At 40.1% G+C, this 22,726-nt stretch overlaps 1 protein-coding gene across 1 annotated transcript in view; it reads right to left on the bottom strand.

Annotated features, from left to right (window-relative positions):
• Positions 1 to 22,336, bottom strand: part of iqgap1 (IQ motif containing GTPase activating protein 1) — a 33,868-nt gene extending 11,532 nt beyond the window's left edge. Inside the window, exons 1-15 of the mRNA XM_053865137.1 lie at positions 22,040 to 22,336; positions 20,487 to 20,589; positions 8,897 to 9,053; positions 8,575 to 8,652; positions 7,852 to 7,928; positions 6,006 to 6,073; positions 5,635 to 5,748; positions 5,251 to 5,429; positions 4,493 to 4,580; positions 3,082 to 3,239; positions 2,928 to 3,012; positions 2,521 to 2,684; positions 1,635 to 1,795; positions 1,421 to 1,545; positions 956 to 1,119 (exon numbers count right to left, since the gene is read on the bottom strand). Of these exons, the coding sequence (XP_053721112.1) occupies positions 956 to 1,119; positions 1,421 to 1,545; positions 1,635 to 1,795; positions 2,521 to 2,684; positions 2,928 to 3,012; positions 3,082 to 3,239; positions 4,493 to 4,580; positions 5,251 to 5,429; positions 5,635 to 5,748; positions 6,006 to 6,073; positions 7,852 to 7,928; positions 8,575 to 8,652; positions 8,897 to 9,053; positions 20,487 to 20,589; positions 22,040 to 22,085 (1,767 nt within the window). The 5' untranslated portion in view covers positions 22,086 to 22,336. The remainder of the gene's footprint in view (positions 1 to 955; positions 1,120 to 1,420; positions 1,546 to 1,634; positions 1,796 to 2,520; positions 2,685 to 2,927; positions 3,013 to 3,081; positions 3,240 to 4,492; positions 4,581 to 5,250; positions 5,430 to 5,634; positions 5,749 to 6,005; positions 6,074 to 7,851; positions 7,929 to 8,574; positions 8,653 to 8,896; positions 9,054 to 20,486; positions 20,590 to 22,039) is intronic.
• Positions 22,337 to 22,726: the final 390 nt, after the last annotated feature.

Genomic DNA, 22,726 nt, shown 5'->3' with positions numbered 1-22,726 from the left:
AAATGCCGACTAAATTAACTAGCTAAAAGTTTAAAAGTTACTTGACTGAAATTCTAGCGAAGTACCAAATTTGACGGAAGATTTTAAGTTCACTCAAAAGTGTGTCAAATCTTGCCTGTCTCTTACCCCATTATTTTTTTGCCTTTGGGTGAAACTGAAAATAAATTTTTTCCTGGCCATTTACTCCCTTTTTATTACTTCATTTATTAGAACAATATTTATTTCAATTCAAATTCTTTCATGCTTTTTTCTTTAAAAGAAACTGGAGACAGGAACCACATTGAAAAGCCAAGCACTTGCAGATGTGACAGGAAATAAGTGTGGGAGAATCACACCATGACCTCAGCAGACTTCACTTATACGGGGGATTCACAGCCTGAGTCACATGAAGTCATCTGCTAGGAGGATGTAGACGGATCCCTGTGGCCGTGACCAAAGGATTATTTGTAGCACAGATATGCAGAGCGATCTCACAGGAAGAAATGAGAAGCAACCACAGGGGTCACAAATAAAGATCTATTGTTACTGAAGGCTGGCGAGTTTGAAATAATATGTCATTGTGTCAAGAGTCCCAAGCATAATCGGCCTTTGGCAAACATTGACCTCTCTTCTTACTCAAGTGTCTGACAACTAGCGGAAGCAAATATGACAATTGTTATACGGCAGGTGCAACATTTATGACTCTGCATTTTTAATAACAAATAACTGCAATTTTAATGCATATATGAAGATGATAATGCCAAACGTCATTCCACTAATCATAGTGTTACACTGAGCCTCTCCATCAACTGTCCATACGGGAATATATATGTGCATGTGTAGATGCATGTTCTTGTTCGTTCTGTCTGTAAGGAACTTGTGTGAATCGCATTCCAAAAGGTGCCACATAAATTACAGTTTATCATTAGTATTATCTGCACAAATTATTATAAGGGTAGTAGGAAAATGTTCTTACATGAGCCTTTTCTCTGCGAGCTTCCAGCAGTTTGTCGTGGTAGTGCTGAGCCACTGATGGGTCCACGTCAGTGAGCTTGGCAGAGGGGTTCTGCAACATTTCCAGGGTCTTCATGGGATCCCCTTCGTCCAATGCCTCGTTTATCATCCCAATTGCAGCGATGCCTGTAAATAGATGGAAACCAGGACAGATTTAAAAGCCTACGATGGTAAACCACTTCAACAACAAAAGATCATCAACACAAATTTTTGGTATAGCTAATGTTGGCCATTTGTTCAGGTAGGAATTAAATTAATAATGAAGTGTAGCTTCAGTCACAAATCTTCTTGACAGTGAATAACACCAATAGATCTCATAAACACTGTCCTTCAAAAAGCAATTCACAATGTATGTAAAGGTGGATATTAAATACTGTACAAGCATTGACAGCTTGGCTTCAAATACGGTGAGATGACTATGACTGACGTTCATGTTCCTCCTGCACGGTCAAGTTGACGTGATCGATGCAGGCTTGGATGTCATTCCAGGTTAAATAATCACAGCCCTCTTCTTTAGCTGCTGCCTTCAGTCGCATCAGTTCATCCATGTACCTGAGCAGCACAACAAAGTGACGAGTAACATTAGAAATGAAGCGAGTGTCTGAGAGAGTGCGTGTGTGTGTGCGTGTGCGCGTCCTTACCTCTGTGCATATTCACTCTCCACATTACTCAGGCCGGTGACAGAGCTGGACAGCTGTTTCCAGAGGGCAGCTCGGTCTCCCACATCCATGGCCTCGTTCATCAACACAACTGATGACAGCATTTCGACAGCAACAAGCAGCTCCGGGTGGGACAGCGAGCCCTGCAGGAAAGCGCTAGAGTTCACCTCATTTATAAAGCTGCCAATGAGGAAAACCAGGGGCTGCAACCTTATTAATTACTATAAATTAACAGCCAAGTTTAATTAAGCGTCTGCCTGCCATTCTTCACAACGCACAAATTAGAATGCTTTAAAAATAAGGGATCTGTCCATCTAATGCATGTAAAAAAGGAGAATTCAACGTGATAAGTTCATTGCCACTTCCTCAATTGCAGTTCTCTCACTTAGTGCCCTTGTACACCACCTGGTGAATATGCATCCACTTTCTCATAAAAAAAAAAAAATAGATGACCGTTTGTGTTTAAGCAGTTGTGGGCAGCCTTTCCTGGAATTGGCTTTAATTGACAATATGTCCAAACCAATCCAAATAATACAAGCTACTAAAAAGCTGCTAAAAACGTCTATCTGCAGACTACTTCCTCTTCCCCCGCTTGCTGGGTTGCTATCTTTTATTGCCCAAACGCTGCCTCAGACTGATAAGAGCAGCACTAAAACCATGCAAACAAAACTGTCTTCTGAAAAGACAGTGTGTTTAAGGCTATGTAGATGCTATAAATAAACAATAAAGAAAGAGCATAAGATAGCGATAAGGCTGGAGACGTGTGATGTGACTCAACGGTTCAGTGACAAATGAATGGGTAGATGGATTAGCTACATTAGTGTTAAAGTCAAATCAAATGTGCATATACATGCGTGTAGAAGACTACCTCTGGGCTCTGCTGCTGCAGACTGGCCAGCTCTCTCTGATACAAGTCAGCAGCTTGGGGGTAAACCTGGGGCAGCTGAGCATCTGGATTCATCAACTCCTCGACAGTTTTCTCTGGAACACCAGCTCTGATGGCATCATTGATTCGCTCCACAGCCTTCAACACTAAATACACAAAAAACAAAATGACAGGAGCACATACCGGGCTCTTATTTAATGGACCTTTGACCTCAGATGAGACGCAATTAAGGTCGACCATTTTCTTTTAAAAACCCAGGGAATCTTGGTAAAGCACATCTATTATTTAGCGATAAAAGAATAAGCTAGCAAACAGCTAATTACAGATTAATCTGCAGCTTGAATTTTTCACATTTCGTTGGCAGATAGATGTTGCATACGGGCTCATACTTTTAAGGTATCCTTCAGCTATCTCATTGGCAATATCCACACCACTCTGGAGCTCGTCCTTGGTCAAGGCTTCACCAGGGGATCCCTGATAAGAGGAAAATGAAGTTGGATTGACTCAACACACTTCTGTTTTCAAGAAATGGAAATCACTTACTTGCTCCTTGGTTTCTCTGGCAGCCTGTAGTTGCTTGAGGTACCAGCCCTTATTTTGGGGTTGCAGGTTCTGGATCCCCATGGCCTTTAGTGCCTCATATAACATATCCTCGTTGCCGCTCAGTAGAGCCTGTTCGGCCGCATTCAAGGCGGTGATCACTGTTGGAAGGGAGAGTGTTTCACCGTGGCATTTATGGTATAATAACAGTAGGAACTGAATTCCACCAACGCAAGGATCTTCCACATGGACCTGATGATCTCAGGTTTGATGGGAGATGACTTTCCACATACCAGGGTAATTTATCCAGCCTCAGGCTTAGATCATGTTTTTAATGACCCAGGTTACAATTGAGGCCGTCCCCTGACCTCTCAGTCACACCCCAAGGCATCATAGGAATGGAGATACAGGACTGATCAGCTCACTAGAGAACAACCACAGCAACCTATAATTTATCTGCATATTAGTCGATTAACAGAGCCACAGCTCAATTCTGATCTGCATCGCCTCAAAAGCAATGTGAACACTGATGATTTTTTTTTCTTTATATAAGTGCATATATTTGGCTAGCAAAGAGTAAAGCAACTGAGGAAAAATCATTGAACGAATGAGAAAGGGGACTATTGTAAGCACGCAGCTGTTTCAATCCAAACATCTTTCCAGCTAGTCTTTCAATACTTTGAATACAAATTCTTGAGCAAACAATGAATTGCAGCAACAGAGAACGCATACTGTAGTTTGTTTTTCAGACAGATGACTGGTTGAACTACACAGAATTGATGAGTCCCACTTTACACTGAAATATCTTGTCTACTTTTCATGTCGCCTCACTGACACTGCCGATGCCTGAATAAGGGGAGCGCAGGCACTTAAAGCAGTGAAGACAGGCTGTCTGCTCCCACAACCACCCAAAGGACTGCCGGACTAACTGCAGCTCCGCAGGTCTCTTGGATTTGTTTTAAGAGTAGTACCTTATCATAAAAGTATAGCATTTGTGATGGACAGGTTTTGGGCAAGTTAATTGGCGAGCATGCAGGTTGGTAGTTCAATATCCCAAAGCTTTGCATCGCTGCTTTCTTCACATCATTTTGACAATGGTGGTCTGTTCTCCTGTGAGGCTATTAAATCAAGTTGTATTTAATGGGGAAGTATAGAAAACAACAGACACCTGTAGTGGACCAAATAACTAATATACGAGGAGTTTTCATGAAATCTATGAATCAACAGGAAAGGCCTGGTACAGCAACATTAATTGGTAGTGTACAGAAAGTATAAAAGAGACTGTGGGTTGTACAGTTATATCTCATCAAAGACACCAGTACATTTAGGGGAGAATGAAGGGGATTTGAGGACTTTGTAAAAAAAAAAACTTCCAACAAAAAGATAAGTCGCTGATAATCATGCTGGAACTTACCGTTGACCTTGTTGACATTCCCCTGGATCTCAGCTTGTGTGAGCAGCTCATCATATATGTCTCTCTCTGCATCTGCGTTCTCCAGTTGCTGAAGGAACAAAACATAATAGCTATGATTTATTCCTGGTGAACAAATAGTTTAGCTTTTGAATACTCTTTCTCGGTTTCTGCTTTTAAGCTCTGAGGAATATTTTATGACCTGTGAAAGCCAAACTTGACAAATATGAGAGATAGAAAAAAAGAAGAAGAATTGCTTCACTTCCTGACAAACTGCAAATGAGAAAGTCTCCAGAGTTAACTGAAATAGTCGCTTCTCCTCCCTTGTCTCAATCTCAAGGGTCATTACCTTAGAACTCACCCTGATAAGACCATTGAGTCCTTCCTACCATCATTATCACTCTGCACAGTAAACACCTTGACTTAATGTACACTTTATTTTACATTTCGACAGTGTGTATCGCAGAGGAAGTTGGCGGAACTGATTTGACTCATTAATCTTACAGTTCAAATTCTCGCACCGTGAGTACAACCTCAGCATCGGATACAATCTGCTGCCTCAAGCTTCAATAAAAAGCCAATCGAGAACTGTACTCCGACTCAAATCAATCGTCAATTTTCAATTGCATCAGCATTTTATGGCGAGCAAATAAAAGTGGCTGGCCAACGGCCACCATTCTTGTCTGGCCATGTGAAACCTCTAGATCTTGTTGTGCACAGGAGTCTACAGTGAGTCACAGCAGCGACATTCACAAACCTACCCTCTTCCGTGAGTTGGCCACTTTCTCTCCTTTGGCCTGGTACAGCATGTTGTGGTACTGGTGTGCGCTACTTTGGTCAAGGTTGACCAACATGGCATTGGGGTTCTGCATGGCAGCCAGAGTGCCTTCAGGCACACCCTGGTCTATGGCTTCATTAATGGCAATCACAGCTGCGTGTACTGAGGACAGAGGGCAAAGCTGGTGAATTTCTGGAGCAACGCTTCTTCTTCCAGTAGTAGACCTCATATATTAATATGACACTACGTCTACACAACAACTTAGCACTGATTAACACAAGTGACTGACACCAGGAAGTCAAATTAGCTTAAGGAAATGATGAAAACTGATCCCGCCCTACTCCCATAACACAGGAGCCCTGCTCACATGCAGCCTCGTCCACTGACAGCTCATTGGCCAGAATTCCACCAATCTTGCTGAAGGCGGGCATCTGGATCCCATACTTCTCCAGCTCACTCTTCATGTTGTTGATCTCTTCCTCTAAGGACAGACAAGAGCGAGCAGAGAGTGCATATGAATGAACTCTAGTTTGGGGGAAAAAAAACAAACTGATGAAGGAGACACAAAATAGGCAAGACCTTGTCTAAATGACATCATCAGATTCCTCACTGAGACTCTACGCCATTGTAGGAAATGCTCTTCAGAATGACTGAACTGAAGTCAATAAGACAATCCACAGAAATACTTCACCAGGTGACCTAATTTTGGTGACTCATAGTCAAGGCTCACGCCCTTACCGGTAAAATCCACTTTTCCATACAAGTCTTGGATCTGAGGGGCCAGGCCCAGCTTGAACAGATACAGACTGGAGAAATGACAAAACAAACACAATATTTGGAAATATTAGAAATCACAGTAGTAGCAGTAACTTTCATTAGACAGAGCCAGAATGTTTTCCTAGTTAAGAAACGGACATCAACAGTCTACTGCCTCAAATTTTGAATGACCTTTTCATCCTCTTTTACACAGAGTAAGATGTAACTCATGGCAAAGTATGACGTGATGGTGTAGGTCCAAGTAACAAAATGGAGAGTCTACAACGACTGTTATTAGGCAGCTGCTAAGAAGGAATGTCAGAATCTGTTTGCTGCTTTAATCCCCCTCCCCCTTCTCTGACTTCCTGCTGGCATCTGGTCATGCCTGCACTTTCACACTGCCAGGGTGTTCAGAAGCTGAGCTGAGGTCAATCAGTTATTTGTAGGTATGACTTCATTAATATTGAAAACATTTCAAGCTTTTGTAAGTAAACAAGTAAGTAATTCTTCCATCTGCAGAGTCCTTTTTTCAGTCTGCAAGATTCCCCAAGTCTGCTTCTCTGTCTGTTTGGTAACATTTTCCAGCTAGAACTGCATCTATTGTAACATTAGCGCTTATTGACCAATTCATGAGAAACAAGGGTGTATCTTTGCGTTCTCACACACTGTACATTTTTAAGAGATTTACTGTAGTCATGTCCATCAGTGATAAATTTGTTTAAACTAGTTTAGAATTCATGCAACCACGACTGCCATTCTTAATATTGCACTCATGTTGTACACTTACTACAATTAATTATCTCTTTAGCAGTGTCTGAGTATGGACAATTTAAAAAACAATGAAAAATGACCATTTTAAGTGAGATAATTGCTGTTTTTTCTTTAAAGGATGGATTGACAGTTTGCATAATTATTTCGAGAATATAAAAAGAATTAACAATAATTTATTCAACATTTCTAAAATTTCTCCAATAGTGTCCAGGTTTTATGTCCAAATGGGTCCAAAGTAATACAGACAGTAGAATTTAACCCCAAAATAAAACCGGCCGAGCACTCAGCAAGGTTACAAACACAACATGGTTCTATAAGACAGTGAAACGTAGAATTGCCCATCTCTACACATTGTTAACTATTGTACTTAATCTAAAACAAACAATGATGTTGGAGACAAACTCCAGTCATGCAGAGAACACAACTGACCTGTAAGTAGCTGGTAAGTTTCATTAAACAATAGGGCTTTCAAGACAGACTGCAATAGAAATAGTGTAATAGTGAAGAAAAATGTATTTATCATGAGTTTTATCATTATCGCCAGAATGGAAAAATATATGATTTTTTTTTTTACCCTTTTCGCCCATCCCTACTCTCTGTTGTCCAATAGCTCAAAAAAAAACTTTGACTGCTGACCATGTTTAAACTCAGTGATCATTTTAAGTTGAAGGAAACAAAGGTAGTATTTTTAGTAACAGCTCTTCATGTATTTCAGAGGTCCTTTGTGACACACACACACACACATAGAGAACCTCCAATATTAAGATTTGGTCAATTGATTGGCCCGCGAAGGGTCCTCTGTGCAATTTAGCTTCAGGAGGAATTCCCTATTAAAACAAACGACACCCTGACTTGTGCCACTGAATCCAATTCTGTTGAAAAGCAGCACTGTTCACCTCATAAAAGTGTCACAGACAAGAATCATGGGAGGGTCTGATTTTAAAGGACCGCAGGGGAAACCAACATCACCACATGCATTGTCTGGCTCATAGTTTGTGAACCATTTTGAGAATTTTACTTAAAAAAAACATGAATTAGAGTCATCCAGCCAAGGTACCTGAGTGCATGTATACAGTAGATGCAGCGTGGCATGTTCTTTCTGTCGTAGATGTCTGTGGTTTCAGGGTAGAATATCTGAAACAAGAGTGGTGCAACAGTAATTACAGCAGCGATGCAATGACGGTTAAAAAGTATCCTCGCATGTCACAGCATGAGTGCATGATGATTCAGGACACCATGATATTTCACAAAGGAAATAAGAATCAACCTGCCAGATGTTGCTTTCCTGAGCAAGTGAGAAGTGACAATGTTTAATTAGGAATAGGAATTTGGCTCATTTGGCTCCAATGTATTACAGGACTGTTAGGAATAGTTCTGAGAAAGTATTTTAATGAAAGTCCTCGGTCCCATAAAAAATACATTGCTGGTAGGATATGCTGACATCCCTGCTACATGATGTTATTGTAAAAAAAAAAAAAAAAAAAAAAAAAGGACAAAAACACACACACACACAAATTGGGGTCTAGAGGCCCCTATACTCACCAGAAACATCATTTGCCATTAAATCATGCAGTGACTTCCAGGGGACACTTAATGCTCTGCAGTTAAGTGTGCAGAGGCCGTTTTATAATCATTATTATCTTCCTATATGCTAGATGGCATGACTGTCGCATAGCCGCATGTAATCTACAACTAAATATACCAGAGTACGGTATCTAGTTACAGCAAATGGCCATTACAATAAGAACCAGTAACAAAGAAGATATTGTTTGGGACTTACCTTTGGCAATCCTTTCTCTGACATCGCGTTGAGCCACTGGATCACATTATCCGTGTGTCTGAAATGGAGACCTGTTGCCTGTAAAACAATGAAGAAAACGTTTTAAGTTTAACAAATAAACAATTGGGTGAGTCATTACAAAGTGTTGACTGTTCCACATCACATACTGTACTTGTTTATATACATTGAGTGCCGATTAAGCATTATAACTTTCAGACGGCTAATAATAATGTGTGAGCATTGCAGCCAAAACGGGAAATAGAACCACAAACATGTCTACATTTCAGAATGTTGTCTGAGAAGCACATGGATTTGTCAGTACCTTGTAGCGTGTCTGCTCCCTGTCATATATCTTCTTGAGGGAGACTGTGTGAGGGGCAAAGAAATTGCCGAGCTTGGCAAGATAAACACCATTTCGCAGACCCTCCTCAAGTTCTGTTGTGGGGGGAAGCTCCTCATCCAAACATGCCTCCATCCACCTGGAATCAACACATACATATAGGTGGCTGTCAATCTAAATCTGCAATTATAGGTAAAAATCATAAAAAAGGTCAATATGTTCAGTCACTCATATCACACAGTGAAACAGATACACTATACAGAGTTTGTTTCTTGAAATTTTGATGAATGAGGATTGCAGATAATGAAGATCTAAAATCCAGTGCCCCAGAAAAACGGAATACTACAAAAGTCATTTTATAAAAGGGATATTTCAAACAAAAAAGTAAGTCTATTGCTCTTCACGCAATACTTGGTCAGGCCTCGTTTGGCATGACTCACAGCATCAGTGCACCGTGACATGGAGCCTGTGGCACTGCTCTGGTGTTCCAGGAAGTGCAGGAGGCTTGATAGTGGCCTTTAGGTCATCTGCATTGTTGAGTCTGGCGCCTCTCACCTTCCTCTTGACAAGGTCAGGCGAATTTAACGGCTAATCAAGCACAATAATGGTCATTGAACCCGCTTTCAGTACCTTTGGCAGTGAGGGCATATGCAAAGTCCCGCTGGAAAATGAAATCCCTACATTGATTGACTGCAGATCGAGGCATGAAGTGCTTTAAAATTTGCTGGTAGATATTAACTCCTTTGATAGTGGACTTCAGAAAACACTGCCAACATCAGAAGACGACACAGCACATCACTGACTGTGAAAACCTGACAAGTCATGGAAATCAAGGCCTGAGAATCTGGAGGTGGGGGACAGAATCTGCCACTTCCAAGCTCATCATTGGACCAGCCGGACACAAGATTTTTTGTCAAGGTCAGTCAGTATCACTGCAGTGGTGAACTTGAACAAACGTGTGAAATCCCCGTTGTCAAGATGCAGTTCAAACTGCATCTTGAGGTGGACATTTTTAGCAAATTAGGATCCATTAATTTTTCAGTGTTGTTCAATAATCTCTGTGACTGAAACAAAATTTTAAAAACAATATTTTTGGCAATAATTTTAAATGTCTTTTACCATTTGAATCCAAGTAATATCACCATGAATTGCGCCACAGCGTATCGCATATCAATACAAGCAAGTCGGATTACATTTTCACCACCAGTAGTGACAATGTAACAAGATACACATCTTATTAATTTTATTTGGCATCTTGAATTCATCAGCAATATCATCCCAGTGTAGAGATGGTGAACCAGGTCTATCGGTGGCTGTGAGGAATTTCACAGCAAGACTGCAGACTGCAGAAGGTCAAAGGCTCTTTTTGAGTGAGTCAAGCAGCCTCCTGCTTTTCCTCGGCTACAAAAACACTCCCACTCTTCCGTAACTGAGGTCTTTGTTGAATTCTGCTAACAATATCCGGAGTAAGATTAGAAGATTCCTCCCACAATATCAGACAGATGACCTCCTAGTGACTAGACACTATTGTCAAACCATAGCTGGGTGTGTGTACATACGTTTAAAACCAAATCTTAAAGCCATTTAGTTTAAATGTCTCAACTTGTTTTGATGTTTGGATCTTGTGAAGCAACACATTTCTTTGTGAACAAGTCACCAGCTGAAACAACTCCCATCCCAGGAAGTGGTGACATGGGGGTTTACAGACAGACCCCCTATTGAGGTGGAGTTGGCGGTGTTGCAGGACTGGGGTCTGCCTGCCAGGAATAAGGGCCTACTTTCACCCCACCGTGGAGCAGTGAAAGGCTCCATAAAGACTGTTCAACTAATGGGTCTTTTATCAAGGTTACACACCCTTCATTGCCTCACACAAACACTGGCACACCCTCAACTTTCATAGAGTTGTAACTACGAGTGTGAATTCAAAACTAAATTCCAAACATTTCAGAGAACCAACAGACGTGTTGTCATTGTGATATGTTTGTGGCACAAAACAAAATAAATCAATTCATTAAAATTAAATAAATAAAATAATCAGTGCAGTGTGGTATGAGAGATGAATAGGAGATCACTGGGAAAACACTGACAACCAATTTAAAATGTAAAAATTAAATAGACACAATGGGTGAACAGCAAGACTGCTGGAGTCAGCTCTTCCCAGTCTTGTTATCAACAGGACGTATGTGGAAGTTCTTTCAGGAAACTGAAGGTGGAAAGGTCAGCCTCATCGGAAAAGGCCAGCTTTTGATCACTGTCTACTCAGGAAGGCATACTGGTCCCTGTCGCCGCCTGACCACATCCCGTTTTGCCCAGCAAATATTTGAGATACAGGCTGTCTTGAAGGTGGATAGAGCAAATATAAGAAATAATATTTAGTTAGAGAAAGATAAAGACAGTTGAGCCTTTCACTCTTTACCTTGGTTCCTAATGACACAGATAATTTTAATTGTTTTTTGTTGTTGGATAATAACATATATACAAATTACATGATACTGCATTTAACAATAAAATTAAAATATATTTTTTTAACAAAAAGAATCAATTTCATAAATACTTTGAAATTAGAAATACAGAAAACCAAAATCAATCCCTTAACAACCACATTCATTATTCTATAAGGTAACTGATATAATAACAATAGCTCTCAATACTTCAGCAATGAAACTCGGGAAGTAAAAAAGCCACAAACCCCAATTAACATTTAAATCATTTAAACCAGCCCATCAGTATTCTTGATGATGAAATTGTAGATACCAAGGAGTTAAAAATGATTCATGAGTATTTGGCAATGGATTAATTATATTATTGAAGTTGTCAGGTGTTCAGCCTTGCATGTCCAGTGGTTGTGTGTTCAAGAAGGAGGGATTTGAATCTATAGAAATCAACAATGCAGCATTCAGCTAGCTTCCATCAAAGAATTACAAACTAGGGCAGGATTCCGCAACAACAAAGGGACAAAGGGAGGGTGCAAACTTGATGACAGGACAGACACTAAACAGATGATTGAGCACAGAGTTGTCCATTACGTGCTTTAGTGCAAGAGGGGAACGGAACGTGTGTGCCAAATGACCTTCAAACAGGTCAAAGACAGATGGACCAGCGTTGTATCAAGAATGTGTGAGCTCTTATGGACAAGAATGTGTGTGTGTGCTTCTGACATGAGGCAAAACGGCCTTCCTATGGAGGGAAGATTATCTCTCACAACATGTTTCTCATTTGCCCTTTGTTAAGTGCTCTTTACATGCAATAGAAAATACAGACTGTGATCACAATGTTGTCAGCAATACACGAACAGCTGAATCATTTCCATTTACATTTAAAGATGACACATTGTGTTTAGACAAAAAGAACTGATGAAACTCAAAGATGAAGAAGCAGGTTTTTGGCAGTGAGGGACATGTATTTGCTTTTCCTTCCCCCATTTCCAAATCTTTGAATCTGTCTTCACTGAAATTAATGTGATGACTTCGCAGTCTACCAAAATACCAGTGTTTGGAAGAATAAACCAGAGAACTTCAAGGTGTCCACACCGAAATAAGGACAAACATGGTAACAGAGAGAGAGATAACATCTCAGCACTCCTCAAATCAGCATGTCTGTCAGGAAAGTGACGTCACGTGACTTCAACGTTACACACTAACTTGTGTTGGAATGCACTAACGTTTGCAAGATGGCAGGTAAGACGTTTGAAACCAGAATGAGCCCCATTTTTGTAGTCCTCGTCCTTTTGATTCAAAACGGAAAATTTCAAGCAAGGTTAACTTGGAAATTACTAACATTTCAAATTGCATTCTAATGTTAAGCTACTAAATGAATATGTGAAATATGATTACTGAAGAAAAAATGCAAAAGAGGGCCAGCATTATAGACAAAAGAGGCCTAAGTATAGCAAAAATGATTTTCCTTCATTAAAAAAAAATGCCATTTAACAAAAACTACATAATTTAAACTAATCTTCTAATCTAAAATGTGGCTCAAGTTCAGCACTGTAAACATGAGAAGGCAATATTTGATACATTGATAACATGATGATACAATCATTCTCTCTGTGACATTACTCATCCATGTTTATAGTTTTCATCACCATGCGATGGCTCAAGAAACTGTGACTGTGTTGATGGATACACATACCGGAAGTGTAACTTATCATCTCAGGTTGCGCGGACTAACAGGTGAGAGGAAGAGGAAGAGTAGGCCTGTGAGGTAGAGGGTGGGTCAGGGTGAGTCATATAAAGGCTCTATTGAAAAAGCACAGTTCACTCTCCCTTTTTGAGAGTTACATTTTTATCTGACCACCACTGACTTTTCAGTTTGTGTCTAAAAAAGGCACAGAAAACCAGACATACCTTTAATACTTATATCTCTTGTGCTAAAGTATCCAAAGCCTATTGCAGAAAATATATGTAGCCTTCAAACAACCTCGCCCTCAGTTTAAAGGTAACAAACATTATGTTTCATTACAGGGGTCATTCCCACTTTTTAAAATATACATTTAATTTGTGGTCTTGAATAGCAGCATAGAATGATAATTCAGACTTTAAAAGCCACACTCATATTTCATTGTTGTTGCTCATGGTAATACGCTGGAACTGACGCTCGGGGAGCGCCATGTTCAACATGACATGTTGTCCGACGGTGTAGAATATGCTGATTTGTAGTCGGGAGAACATGATTGTGCATTTGAATCACATTTAATATTCAGTCACGGTGAACGCATGACAGGAAAACCTCTTTGTTTACATGGAGCCAGTGACTCAGGAGAGCCATGTTCACGTGTCAGCTGAGGACAGATGCTAACACTGCATTAATTGTTCCTCAACAAACGGCACAATGTCAAAGATGGAGGTATATATTATGCTTTGAGGCGGTTGCAGCACATAAGTCTTTCAAGAGCAGTTTGGTAACAGGAAATTTCAGGGCAATGGCCGGAGATACGGGGAAAAAAAGTTGGCACATGTTTCTGAGAATAGAAATTGGTATTATACTTGTTTGTGCTTATTCATAATAACCAGTAAGACCTGCTAGAGTCTGATAATACTTAAGTTATTTAATGGAATCCTAAAATGCTGCAACACTTGACACACCATGATGGATGAGATATACTGTATATACATTATTGTCTACTAATTAGAGTGGATTATTATGTGCTTTGAATTCAGAACAATGGGAGGATATTAAATAAGAGCAGATAACAACAGTAGGGAGAATAAAGGACTAATCTAATATAATATACATTGCGATATATTGAATTATAACAAAAATAAGTGTTCACTGATAAAGCAACAATCCATCATTTACTCAATTCTTATCATCACAGACTCTGCTCCTCTCATCACCTTATCAACTCATCTATCCACTCTCAGTCTGCTCCTTCAAGCCACACTGATCTGTCTATCAAAGCATTAGTCTGAGATCACAGGCAATGCATAAGTTTCAAGCGTTTATTCTTTCGCTTTGAGATGGAGGCTTAAGATCTTTTGACACGCCTTGTCTGTACCTGTCACTGCTAAAGTCCTGTTTGCTTAATCAAGTCAGTCCTACACCCAATGGCCAATAGGGGAAAAAAACAGAACAGAAATTTACGTCGAAATCTGAAACGGACAATAAATGAACAAGATATGTCAACCAGGCTGTCGCTTTGCACCCATACACTGCATGCACGAGTCTAACATAAGAAATAGGTCAAGTCAGCATGAAGAATGATGTCACCTCACAAGAGCTGCAACCTCTGAAAGTGTTCTAATTCAAATGCATCATTCCTCCTGAAGATGAACTGTGACTCCACTTCACTGGAAACCTGATTGATATTCTCAATAAATTAATGTAATTTTGAAATGGACGTAAGAAGTTGTTCCATCTAACAGAATAACATCACATCTTTTACCCCTAATCTTCAGAAACAAACAAAAAGACACAATAAAATCACTTACATTAAATTTTATGTCACAAAGTATAAACACGTTTCAATGCATAACAGGACTTGAACAGCGCTTTGAGTTAAAAAAATAATAATAATATTTTTTAAATGGGGAAATAAATCAAGAGAGAATGAGTCTGATAGAAAAGACCATGGCCAAACGTATTAACAAAGGAATTACTCTGTAGCACCGTGAATTTAAAAAGTTGATGGGGAAAAAAAGACATGCAATTCACATATGTCCACACTCTGTGACGCAACAAGATTAGCACAGCACTCTGCTATGTGAACTATTCTCCAGGAGCAACAATGTGAGGTTAAATTCTCACCATTCTCAAGTGTTGCTTCTTTCACCAAACAGACTCAAACCTCTTTAAAAGGGATTTATGTTTCTCTGCAAATGACGGCCAGCCACTTAAAAACAAGTGTGAAGTATTTAGGGGGTGTAGCCAAGTCGATTGTTTCCTGATACCAAACAAACACTATGATCTAACTGCCTTGGAGCGCCAGGAACACCACAGAGCACAGAACCACCGCTGTTGCCAGAACAATGTCCACAGCGTAACACATTTGCAGGACAATAAAGCGAGGGAAAAATATGACAGTGAAAGAAATATAGCATTTAATTCTTCCGTTGTAATTAACTCAGCTGCAATAACTGGAATTTAAAAAAATTACGCAATGCTGATTTTTAATTCAATTCTGTGCCATGGAATGACAGAGTGAAAATTTCTCCAGGTTACATAACATTATCGAGCAGCTACATACTGTGTTCTTCATGTGTTCTGTTGAGTATACAAACTCCACTTACCCTTATCTCAAAGAATTAAACCGGTGCCTGACAAAATGTAGTTCATTTCTTTATACTCCAAAGACATTTTTGTCATGAAGAAAAACACATGTAGACTTAAAAGTAGTTAGAAGCCTATGAAAATGTAACACTGGTAATGACTGAAACATCAGGGTTTCCACTCTATATAAACTAGCAAGGCGTACCACCATAGCTTAAATGAGAGCCACCACGCCAGAAGAAAAAATATCTATTTTTAAAGATGAAATTTCACACAATCAAATGTATTTAATGAACTGGAGAAATGGAGACAAACAGACAATGCATAGCTCATCATGAAGGTGGACATGTACACGAGGGTTTTCGGCATGTTATTCGCGGAAAAGTAGTCCGTTGCTCACAGAATCCAAGTCGCGCACTATATGTCCGGCTGGACATATAAAAAGACAGACTTCATGAAGACGGCTTGAATTGGAGGCAGATTTACATCTCATGATTAAAAACTAGCGTTTTTACTGTGAAATATTCAGTAAATGATAAAATGCTCCGCTCTGTTTCTCTATCACTTCTTGAATGGCTGTTTTATTAATTTTTCTATTTATTTGTTTTACACGGAGGTGGGGCATGGAGTGGTGCGGCGACTGGTCACCTGACCTTAGAAATTACCACAAATGCTCTTTACAACAGGTTTTTGTTTCCTTTTTGTGAGTTAGTAGGTAGCCTTATCTAATTCTACAAACTGTGTGTTACACACCATCAGTCACATGCTCTTAAAGCAGGAGTCTGTCATGAAGGAGTCAATGTTGTTGGTTTGCCATTGAGGTGCGTCGTTGTTAACCAGCCATTATGTTGTTAAGAACAATCTAAACACTGACAATTACTGCGGCGGACACCAGAGGACAAACACAAGGCTTCTGCTCTCTAATGCTATAGTTGTGCTTGACGATTCTACTACTTTGCAGTCAGAAATAATAAAGCAAATGTTTATTAATCATATATGAAGGAAATTTCTGAATGTTGACCTCAAAACAAAAAATGAAATATTTTTAATAGAGGTAACACAAGGCTCCTGTAGACTATACGTAGCTAGAACCTTGGAGTGTTGACAATACGACAGACAGGGTTCTGTCTGTGTATTTTCGGGTTAGATTGTAGCTCCGTGTGTGAGAACGAGAGCTCATGCCCCAAGTGATCAGAGATGTTTGTCGCTTCATGTCAGCTATGGAAGTTGTGCTAATATTACCAGTTAGATCGACATCTGTTGCAGTAAGTCAATGTTGTATAGTGACTTTTTGCAGTTGAATTTTCTGGACACACAATGGTGATAAATGTTAAACTGCCAGCTTCAACAAACAGAAGAGCTTTACCCGAACTGCATGAACCATCCACCTATAGTATGAATATAATTTATTGAAAAGAAGGGGTGCACCTCGACTCACCCATGCAGCGAAAACAATCTTCACTGCAATACGCATTAAGTCCACATTTGACTGCTGAACATTAACACATTTGTAGTTTCATGAATGTTAATCATTTTGATTTATTAAGTGATTTTTTTTGTCCTGGTCATGTGACTGACTGACATACTGCAGATAATATTTGAAGGAATAATAACTGAAATTTCTGAATGAATGAATGAATCCAAATTAACCTACAGTCCACCAACAAAACCATAGTACATAGTTTGCCCATTTCCAACAAACCATGAAAGTTCTGTTGAACTATATTTGGAAGTTATATTGTTTGAAAACTAACAAAAGAATGAACAGAGCCTAATACATAACTGTGGTAACAACACAACCAGTATAACAATCATTCCACTTGCTTCAAAGTAAAAAAAAAAACACGTGCAATGTGGAATAATAACATTCAACCCAGTGACTGGGAATAATGCCACAACAATTAGTTAAACTTCTCATCAGAAGGGAACCCTACTCTCTTCTACTTTCACTCTGACGTCGGCATGCTGTCACGTCTCTCAGGAATCTTGTCCACTGGTAAAATACATAGCTACACGCAGCCACACCTGCGTGAGAGTGACGGAATGACTGACTGGCAGCATACAGGTGACTGGTTACAGTTTGAATTGAAGCGCTACAGATGTTGATTTTGATGAACTAACACCAGAGACGCAACAACAACACCAACTCCAGGCTACCCCGACACTATGGGAGCATTGGTCTGAATCAGCAGCAGCACAGATAAATACCAAGAGACGTCTCACCAAAACCTGCCAGACTACATTCCCAAGTGGAGTCACCATAAAAGCATCTTTATTTGCTCAAGAGGAACATCGTACAATATTTTATTTAAAAAACATGATGCTAAAAACTTATAAACATACAAATTCAAATACAAAAGACAGCATATCACAAGGGAGCAAATCAGGTGGCTATATGCAGGGATTTGCATCCACTCATGCAAATGTTATTTGCAATAAGGTTGAAGAAGATAAACTACTGACCCTAAACCAGCAAAATAATGTCAGAGCCATTATTAGAAGGCAGGAACATCAACAAGCAAAGGAGAGCAGGGCACCAGGGGACCCTATGTCATTAAGAAAGATAGCATCCATTTCAACCAGCACAAAACCTATAATTGAAGAGGCACATAATGGTTATGCACATAGCATTTCCAAGAAGTTTGATGATTGCAGCACTGGATAGTTCAATAAAGTATTGTTCTCTAATCAATTCAATATGGAGGGACTTACTGCACTGTTGCTGCAAGGTTCAATAAAACAACAAATACCAGGCCAAAGTGGTGACGTAGCCATCAACGGGGTCACTGTCTTGCACGTCAGTGAAAGGACAATAATGAAACTGGATTATGTGGAATAAAACATTATAAATGACTGAAAGTCACAGGTTATAATCCGAAAGTAAGGTACTACCATGTTGGAATGTGATTGTTGGCTCTTCACAAAATCAAGGAGACCTCAGCCAAAAAGCTTGCCTCCCACATTTGAACAAATCTGATGTTTTTTTATCTGACAGTATTTAGTTTCAGCTGGAGGAGTGATAGAGCCATGAAACATTCCTGTATCTCCCACAGTGGACCAGCAGGTACATTCACACCCTCCTGAGCAGCTGTACTCACATTCTCCTCATACCGCTCCAGGCCCTTGACTCCCCGTGGCTTGGGGACCAGTAGTGCACTTTAGCTAATACTCAAAGAACATATGCATGTCACTGACAAGAGATTCGACAAACAGCTACAAGGTATGCAGTCAATGCAATGAGATCAGTGCGTAAAAAATTCAAACCCAACACAATTCACTGTCATCAAGTACATGCTTCTTTCTGTTAGTTTTGAAGGTCACAGTTTGGTCAGTTCCATAAAACAACTGCAGAGATACAATCTTGTTTCTATTACCCGCAAGTCTCCAGGTTCCTATGGGCTTAATTAAGAGTTCGCTGGCAAAATAAGTGAAAGAGATAAAACAGATTTATTACACTGGAGGACTTGTCTCAGCAGCAATTAGTGGCCCCTCTCTTTTTTCCCCTGATCAATGCAACAGGTTACAGATGACCCTGAAGACGCAACAGAAAAGTCATTCACTAATGTAATTGTCTCCATGAGTGGGCCATCTAACAATTGCTTATCTGCATCATGGACTGAGGAGTTCACAAAAACGCAATTGATGAACAAAACTATTTGTTCCTCATTTACTGCTAAAGAATTAGCTCCAAGACTAAGAAAATGCCAATAAATGTAACTTGCACAAAATCTTAGGTTGGTGGACAACATAACATTGATGAAATAGAAGAGGAATCCTGACAGCAATCTTAAAACTAATGGCTGGTTAATCGGTGAGGTGCCAAGTACATTGTTTAATTCACAAGTTCAGCCTTCATGTGAAACCGCTGGAAATTCATTCATGTCTGCCTTACTTGCTGCCTCAACACAAGGCACTTAAAGCACAGTCAGACATTTAAATTGAAAAAATCCCTTGGCTCTGCATCGGTTTTCCTGCTTTTGAATGCCGGTTGACATCAACAATCTCTAGGGAAAAAAAAGTCTGCAGACCAAAAGCTGCATCATTTACTTTGTGGGCTGGATTTGGCCCCCCGAGTTTGACACATTTGGCATAAAAAATATACTCTTCCATAGGAATTACCATTAGCATTACAAAACATGCTCGAGAACATGCTCACTCGCAACAAAACTCTCTCCTGTACAAATGGACGATCAAGCAGTCAAGCGACAATATGAACTGAAATCATAACGGTCACAGATTTTTTATCACTCCCAGCAAACGTCAGCTCTCACACCGGAACAGGTCGTCATGACGACTGCATGTTTCTGCGGCAACAGCAGTATACTTAAATCAACATGGGACTGAGTCACTTCCTGTCTTGCACAAAACTTCCTCTATTGGAACCATGAGCCGCACACCGTTCTAGCTTGACGCAAGAAAAGCAAACATGAGCACAAAAGGAGTGAGAGAGTGAGTGTGCACACAATTACAACACTTTTGTGTTAAACTGCTGACACAACTCAAGAGACTTTGAAAAGAAAGTTTAGTGTTTTTCAAAATGATCTCTTTTTTTTGTCTGGGATATAATGAGGAACACTTTCTGATTTTCCTTAAGCCCAAGGATCAGACTAAGAATCGTGAATATCAGTGGCTATTCTGTGTTTCCACCATTTTCCATTAAAAAAAAAACTTGTCCCAAACTGGGGCAATGACTAGGCATGTACTTTATATACTGTGTGCAACTTCATCATGTTTAAAGGTGATTAAAAGACAATACTTCAGTCTCAGGAACAATGTGCTGCTTGTCAAGTATTAAAAGGGTTGTGAATAAGTTACACAAAAGCTCCCGCCAATCTTGTAACTAATTAAATGTTACGGCTCTCACCTTTTGGCCTCCTCCAGGTGACACAAATACTCATAGGCCATGTTCTGCTGCCTCCGCTCATCCATCTCCTCGGCTGTGAGCCGCTCCACGCCATCCAGGACAGCTGAAGGAGCAGACGAGTGATTTTGTTAGCAACATGAAATACATTTTATAAAACACAAACAGAATAAGGCGAACAATGCCATCGGAAATGTACACCAATCACAGATCAAATTTACAAATGGAGGATGCAGTTATGGGCTGTTTTCAGTGTGATTGGAAACTGTAGGGAATTTAGAGGATTCCTGGAAACCCATCTTAAGAGTCCCACCACTTAAAGATTCATCAAATAAACAGCCCTAATCACGTACCATTGTCCCTGGATACCCTTGCACAAATTATTGAAACTCTCAAAAGATGTGTTCAGCTTTGACAGAACTTAATTCAGAAGGATTAATAGAAAGTTTTTTTTGTTCCAGCCTGTGAATTTTATCTTGAAAACTTAATTTAAACCAATGTTTCCCCATAAATAATTTTCCCTTGTCCGACTGCACAACCCTGCCCACTTTCCACCCAGATCCCAGGCCTCTCCATGTTTCCACACATGGAGGTGCGTTACAAAAGGAAGCCAGACTCATATATGAGTCATCTGAGCAGCCAGTTGACACACAAGCACAATGAATGCTTATTCACACACACACACACACACACACACACACACACACACACACACACACACACACACACACACACACAGGAAAAAACAATGCTAAGGCCTTCTGAATGGGGGGCTTTCTTATAAAATTAAAGTGAAGCCACAATTAAATCTGTGAGGGAAAAGTTTTTCCTCCTGTAGTCTGGCAGAGACAGAGGGGGATGGGGAGCAGGAGGGCGCCAATACAAAGAGGCCCCTTTTTTAAGCATCCTGTCAAAGGAGAGGTGGGACAGTTGAGGCTGTGTGCGACAGCTGCCAGAGGCATCAACAGGTAAACCTGGGATTATGGAATATACTGCAGAAATGTTGCATGAAAGCATTCATTTCTATATCTATTCATTTTTAAATGGAAAAAAAATAGGATTTAGGCTCCTTACTCCAATGCTCGGAAAGTGTTTTTAAACACATACCTCAATCATAAATGGAGAGAGCATTCTCGATAAATGATGTGCTGGTTAGTTTCAAAACGCAAAGTGAAGCATAACACTAAGGAACATTGCACCAACTGGTGTAAATCTGCCATTAGACACATCATAACAAAGCTGGGTTGTGTCTTGTACACCCCCAAATCTCTGCCTATATCTTTGAGGTGAAGCTTCCATTTCATGTGAAGTGATAACATGCCTCCAGCCAGCCATGTTTGGTAGCTAAATGCAATGCTAATGACGCAGAGTGGTAATACTCCCACCTGGTTGTATTGAAATGTCAGCAGGCCCGGTAATGAAACGCGGAAGTCACAATTGCTGAAGCTCCACGCTGTCATACGGACAGAGTCAAAAGAAACAAACGGCACCGCTCCTGCACCACACCTGGAAGCCCTGAAGTCCCCGTGAATGAGGAGTGAAAAGTCAGAACTTACAGCCATATCTGGGCCGGAGTCCGTCTGTGTCGTCTGAAGTTGACATCCCCCTCTCTCCTGAGAAACTCTGGTTACACGCGAAACTCGACTCTCTCGACACCGTCTCCGGAGCTGAAAAAGCCGCTTGAAATCTCCAAATAGTTCAACTCGACGGACCACTCGGCCCTCTCGTTCCTCCTCTGCAGCAAACTTTTCTTCTTTGAGAACCTCACTGATGTCACTGGGTGTGTTCTTCCTAATCCTCAAGTCTTCTGCGATCCAGGAAACACCCCAGAGACCGGCGCCGCAGCGTCACCGGCCGGCCACTACGGGAATTACATGTAATGTGTCGCTCGGGAATTCTCATGTTGTTGTTCATTTATGATGTAAAGTCGTTGTCCAAGTGACAAATAAAGCCCAATAACACACTCAAACAAAGACAAAGAGGGCATAATAAAGGACAATAAGTGACGAAATAAATTATCTTTAAAGAATGTCTTTCATTCATTCATTCAGGGAAAAAAGGCAATAAACCTCGTAAATCAGTGTAACGCCATTTTCCAATAACTTTTACTTGGGTGGAAATGACTTGATTAAAAAAAAAAAAGAAAACATGTATGTATGTATAAATGCTCATGTGAAGTGCACTGTACTTGACCAAGAATCAAAGGAGCTCGTAGAAGCATTGTCCTAGTTTCATCATTACAG

Source organism: Synchiropus splendidus, chromosome 5 (genome assembly GCF_027744825.2).
Source record: "Synchiropus splendidus isolate RoL2022-P1 chromosome 5, RoL_Sspl_1.0, whole genome shotgun sequence".
Lineage (NCBI taxonomy): Eukaryota > Metazoa > Chordata > Actinopteri > Syngnathiformes > Callionymidae > Synchiropus > Synchiropus splendidus.
This window is presented reverse-complemented; position numbering and strand designations above follow the sequence as displayed.